The 6,483-nt window shown below is 41.3% G+C and overlaps 1 protein-coding gene across 2 annotated transcripts in view; it reads right to left on the reverse strand.

Annotated features, from left to right (window-relative positions):
- The window catches only part of SCCRO4 (DCN1-like protein SCCRO4), a 47,152-nt gene extending 40,823 nt beyond the window's left edge, over window positions 1–6,329 (reverse strand). The window contains exons 1-3 of one of the 2 annotated variants that reach the window (XM_050182857.3): window positions 6,194–6,329; window positions 5,064–5,125; window positions 2,672–2,806 (exon numbers count right to left, since the gene is read on the reverse strand). In XM_050182857.3, coding sequence (XP_050038814.1) covers window positions 2,672–2,806; window positions 5,064–5,125; window positions 6,194–6,211 — 215 coding nt within the window. In that variant the 5' untranslated portion in view covers window positions 6,212–6,329. Of the gene's footprint in view, window positions 1–2,671; window positions 2,863–5,063; window positions 5,126–6,193 lie in introns of both variants that reach the window. The other variant, XM_050182858.3, reaches the window with a different exon arrangement.
- Window positions 6,330–6,483: the final 154 nt, after the last annotated feature.

A 6,483-nucleotide genomic window follows, 5' to 3' on the forward strand; every position in this document is an offset into this window, starting at 1 on the left:
AGGTAGAATGAAGCCAAAGTGACGATTATGCGATAAAAAGCAAGAAAAATAATTTAAGCCGTAGTAGAGTGCACTCGGCGAACATATGAGCTGCAGAAGGGCAGCGGACAGGGCGAGTTGGTGTTGCATGGTAACAATAAAATGCAAACAGCGCTAGACGACAGGACCAGAAGGAGGAGGAGACAAACATGGCGCTGTGTTTGTCTCCTCCTCCTTCTGGTCCTGTTGTCTAGCGCTGTTTGAATTTTATTGTTACCATGCGAACATATACTGGGTGTCTCATTTTTTTTTTAAACAAATATTTAGAACACTGCACGGAGTATATAGCGTGATTTAGCCTGTTCAGAAAAATCATCTGAAATCACAGACATTACTTGCATCACAAATCGCAATGTTCAGGTAGCTAAATAAAAAGAATTGCTAGTTAACTTTGTAGTTATAGTCGAATTCCGTTACTGCACCCCTGGCGGGATTGACAAAACTGGTCGAATTAAACAAAATACAGAAAAAACGCCGAAACATGCCAGTGATTTGGTTGACAGTATTTGCCTTCAAAGTTAGCTTCAACACAGTACAACCATGTTATGTGGTGAATTATACCAAGCGGGGAAAGGTGCCATTGTTACAGGACACAGCGCATGTTCTTTAATTTACACACGCATATGTACCGGTACGTCTCCAGTCACAGTACGAGCACTGAGATGGACACTTAACGAGTCAAGTTGGAATTATCCAGCGAAGACCAATTTTGAGATCGAAATAACGGAAATTTGGACCCATGGAGAGGGAGAGAAAGAGAGATGCAAATGAGAGAAAGGCAGGGAGGTTAACCAGAGTTAAAATCTCTGGTTTGCTACCCAGCAATAGGGGAAAAGAAAAGGGAAGTAAAGACGGAAAGAAGAGTGTGAAAAAAAAAGTGAGAAGGGATGGAATGGGATCATTATAGTCTTTCTAATAGGCGACTGCCATGTAAAAAGGTCAACAAAGCCTTTGACCGACTTTCGGTGCAACGACAGGTCATGTCGGCATTCCAAGGACCCATAGAAATGCTTGGGTGCCTGCCAGAAGCTTTGGTCAGGATCAAATTTAACAAAAAATCGTATTAACCAGAGTCAAATTATTGGAAGTTTACTGTAGTCCCTTTTGGGCACTTGTTGCAAATGAAAAATTAAAACTGAGAAGCAGTCAGGTCATGTCTACTTAGCAGCAATCCTAAGACTAGCATCCCTTTTGAATAAGTATCCTTGTAATGTGCTATCAAATACATTGGCGCTCCAGTTAATTTGCCAAAAGCCTTCCTCTAGCAGTTCAGTGCAATTTTATAGGAGAATTTATTATTCAAGGAATACATTATTTTGCATGCTTTAACAAGCATCTTGGCAAGCACTATACATTGCAAGAAGAATAAGCAAAATGCACATGAAGTAGTTCTTCACACATATGAACAGAGCAAAAACTCCGCACGATAAATGAATGACGTTTCAATATATAAAGCAAATTTGGCAAGAGATACCAAAACTACATGACAGCACAATTTAAGGCGCTTATGTAAAACGTCAAGCAGGTAATACAGACCTTTTGCCTCTTCATGCTGAAAACATTTACATAAATTTATGCAGCTAGTATATTCATATATATATTTATGCACATGCCACATGTGTTTAGCACAGCATCTAAACACTGCAAAAAACATCATCAGTAGTTTAATATTGTTGCATTCAACCCCTCAACTACTTTAAAAGCATGCTGACCATTGGATCATGTTATTGGCATTCTTAGCGTGTAACTTTCTCTCATCTTCTTTATTCATCTCCAGAATTCACCAATGCTATTATTCATTGATTGACTGACTGATGGGGTTTAATGTCCCACATCAGTAGGGATGGCTGGGTCTTTTAACAAGCATCTGAGCACATGGGCATCTTCGACTTTTGTCTGTACTGGAACATGACAGCAGCTAGGAGACAAACTCATGTACTGAGCCTGCAGAGCACCATACATTGATGGTTAGCATATCGCTGACCATCAATGTGTGGAAGTTTGTATATTACTATCACTAAACTGGTATACTAGCTGCGTTTGATCAGTTGCACAAGGCAACAAAGCCACAAGCAGATAAATTGCAGCATTTAAAACTGCAATACAAAGAGAAGCAGATGTGGTGCAAGCACTACATAGCATAATGCCTTTCAGCTAATCAGCTTTATCACGGTGAGGAAGCAGAAGCACTATAAGAAATAGCGAGTGACAACACTTCACTGGTTGAACCTGTGCCCACCAAGCAAAAGAACACTGTAGTGATAATGGTATTTACGGTCGTCGAATCTAGCCTTATAACTTATGTCAGTTAATTAAGTAGACAGGAGTATGCATATACTCCAGAGCAATCGCTGGTGCTCATATAGATTTGAGAATGCACAATGCTGTTTGCGTAAAGCATGCAATCTAATTAGACATGGCTGTCTCACTCTTGATTTGGCAACAATATTAGCAAAGCTCTGAATACACCAAGCACGTCTAGCGTAGACTGATAACCTAATAATAGCGGTAATCCGGCTAGTGTGGTCATCAAAAGAAAGTAAAACAATTTAACCGTGGCAGTTTCACAGCACAAGCGTTTTCTGTATACTACTATTTACGTCTCGACAGCAAGGAAAGCAATTGTGCTCACCCAATGTGTGCTCCTCCACGTAGTCGCTTGCTCGCACCAAAAGCATCATCATCATGGTTGTCAGCACGCCGGCGGCGCTGGGGGCCCATTCTGAAGTCTAGCGGCTGAGCTTGATTACGGAGCGGGGGCTGGTCACTGCAAGTGTGGTTGCTGCAGCTTCCTGTCAACACGTTGCTTGACTCCACTAGCGTCTGGTTACGCATACACACAATAGGGCAAGAGTCAAGCACCATGTAAACACAAGTATTCAGGCCGCTCACAATAAGCTCCTCTTCCCAACACTACAAAAGATTGCTTCCAATCACAGCAGTGCATTACTATTGAAGGAGTACAGACACATACTTTCAAAGCTCTAGGAACTATATCACAAGCTTCTTGCATAAAAAAGGAATGACAATTATCAATTATGAGGGTTGGGAAACACTTATAAGACATTTTAATATGATATTAAAGTTGGTCTCAGCATTATTGCAATGTCATGACACAAAACGTAATTCCCTGAAATCGTGTAGCAATAAAGCTCGGTACGATCATGTTTCTTCTGAAAAAATAAGCAAGACTGCTGTGCCCATTTTTTCTTGCTGTGCTCATGCATGGCACCCACAGCGACTGAGAAAAATGAGCCAACATATCATAAGTTCATAACATCATCATGCACCCACCTCCTGAATACCGGAACAAAAGCTTGTTTGCAGAAACAAAGATTGTAAATTATCTAAAGTGCCATGACATTTGCCAGTATTTGTAGGGCTTGTGCCTGCATTTAAAAATAAATTACCCGTTGAAAATGCACCAGTACTCTCCTAAACTCCTTTTTCGAATAGAATGAAGACAATATTTGCGTATGGTTATGTATACCAGCCAGCTAGTAACACAGCATCTAAATATTGACACTACTGTGAATTTCATGAGAGACAGAGAGCACACTAAAAGAAATAAAACAGCGTCCAAAGGCAGATGCAATGGCACTTGAAAAATAAGTGGGTCAGCCTCTCTGTGCAAGCTGCCAGAAGTCAGTACTTTCTCCTCGCATTAGAATTAGAGCAAGCAACAAGGTAATGACAGCTTCAACATTGCAAATCTACAATGAGCACAAGGTCATGTAGCAATATAAGGGAAATGGTTCTACATTTTCTTTCATACATATGACTACACACAGGTACCGTGTGTTTAAAAAAAAACAGCCAGCCAGTGAAGTTATCTGCCAAGTCCACTTCTTAGGGGACTTGTCTTGCACTCTGTACAGCAGTTTATTCCCACGTGCACAAAGCAGTGTATGACAAAAGACATGCACAGAGACGTGTGCACGTGCATCTTCGTACTAGTGTCCTTGTCTACCCTACGCCACTTTGCCTGCAGCATTCAATACTAATAGACCCCACCACCTGTCTCACGTTAAAGCTACATGTTCCAGTCTTATTGTCTATTCTACTATCAAGTGTCTTGCTTGCAAATGAAGGCATTCTGTGAAGAACCCTGGGCCAATATAACGCAACAATTCATTTCCCTTGTGTACTCAACTCGAGTCATCCACCACTCCCAATCGGCAGATTTTGGTTATGATGTAGGTAGGGTGCTACTGTGGCTAGTGACAAAGTGCGTCAAGGCGCCATATCCTGAAACGATCCACTTCGGCGATAGTTCGGCGTCAGGCATGCGCTGATTGGTTGTTTTAGCAAAACCAGATGAGCTACGTCATCCGATTTTGCTCAACCAGACAATCGGCGCATGCCTGACAACAAACTATCGCCGAAATGGATCGTTTAAGAATACGGCCCAACGAATAGACTTGGGATGAAACTGCTGGCTGCATGAAGGTCATGATGGCTTATACATTTAGATTTACATTCACAACGTGGTCATGCTGGATAGTCATTGATTGACTTGCAGCTGATCGTAAGACTTCCATGACATCAACGCACAATTTTATCAGGCCACTTTCCATAGCCTAACTGGTCATATCAACTGCACCTAACCCTGGCAGAAAATGCAAAGCAACAGCAGACAGCTGCAAAAAATATCCCAGCTAAATGTAACAAGCTTATTCAGACCATAGAAAGTCGAGCACACTGCAGCAACTGGTAAAAAAATTCACAGTTAGTGTGTGCCTGTGTCCATTGCCTCCTGTACCCGCCAACGCATTGTGCTGAACTATCAACTCAACATTTTACTTAATGAGCATGTTCATTAGTGGCATAAACTATGATGTAAACTATGATCAAATGTGATTCTGGGCAATACAAAACAGAAAGGAACAAAAATTCATGAAAGCTTTGCTACACAGCAAGCAAGGTTCGTTTAAGAGCTCAACTCTGGGCACCAACATCTATAAAATTATTATGTAAACAGGACAGACATCAAGAGACCATGAAAAACGAATCTGTACACTCACTAGATTCCTAAACGAATACTGGAGGAAGGACGAATTTGTTGTGTTAGCGTGCGCCACGGTGACTGAAATGCAAAAAGAGAGCAAACGGGGCAACTAATGAGGATGCATCGAGAGACGCGCATGAGTCGCATTCCTGCAAGCGTTACAAAACAAAAACAAATGCGCAAGCGCACAAACAAGGTTACAGACCGTACGGATAGGGCATAAGGAAGAAAATTTACCTACGTTGTAATGCACCAAATGTCAACTTATACCCAGAGACGAAAAATAACACCGAAAACTAGCGTCACAACGCAATCAGCCTAACTGCGTAGCTGACGACCAGTTAGCTTACTTCATCATAGCGTAGGGGCTTTCTAAGGGAGAGCAGTACCTACGAAATCTGTTCGCAGTACACGTAAGAACAAAACTGTAACGCCAAAGCGTCGTACGGTCAATTACTATGTTAAGATGGCAAAAAGAAAAAGAGGTTGCCCGATCGAATAACAACGCTCGTATCACCCGTCCAACGAGAGCCATTTTGTTCAACAATAAAAATAAAATGTTGTAATCACTACAAGGTACTGTCTTACTACAAAAGGAAGCGCGCGAAAGCAAAATAAAGGAAAGCCAAAATAACTGAAGTTACTAAAGAGATCGCTACGTTCAAGTGATGCCTAGAATCTGTTGTATGGCACTGGAGAAGCAAATGCCGGACATCAACGAAGCTGCGTACCAAGGGCGTTCCTGCGTTAGGCACTTACGCCGACAGGTTACGATACCACGAGTCACGGTCAGTACTTGCCATGTAAGATATTTGAGCAAGACCTTTAAAAGCGCAGACGTTACGCTGCTTGAGCAGTCACTGGTACTACACAAAGTCGCTTCGCTCCCAATTTATAGCTGCGTACATTATTTTATTATACTGAATAAGAAAGTAAATGCATTAGAAAGCACAACACAGATTGTAATAAACTGTCCAAAACTAGCTGTCTTGACCGCCGATGACAAATATGCAAATACATATATATTCAACAAAAAACGAAAGGACAGCAGCAACTACGGTCACGCACTGTTCAGAGGCGACTCGATACAAAACGCTTTTAGCGATCACGGTTTAGTTGTGGCAGGAAAGTAAAGTTCGAACCAACCTTCTGCGTGTCCTGCATCGATATTTACCCAAACTACTGTGTCGAATATTTTGTTCAAATAACTGTAATTGAAACAATTCCTTGCTGTTCGTCTACTCGATGCACATCACGAGCATGATTGAAGAAGTCACAAGGTGGTCCGGCACGTAATACGCTTTTATACTAAAACTAAATAAATTGCGTTAATCAAAGACACATTTTTAAATTATAATTGTATAATAAATTAAATTTAAATGTGTTTCCATTCCTAGTTAAGTCAAAACTACATTGATACGTGAACTATGCCCACA

Source organism: Dermacentor andersoni, chromosome 4 (genome assembly GCF_023375885.2).
Source record: "Dermacentor andersoni chromosome 4, qqDerAnde1_hic_scaffold, whole genome shotgun sequence".
NCBI lineage: Eukaryota > Metazoa > Arthropoda > Arachnida > Ixodida > Ixodidae > Dermacentor > Dermacentor andersoni.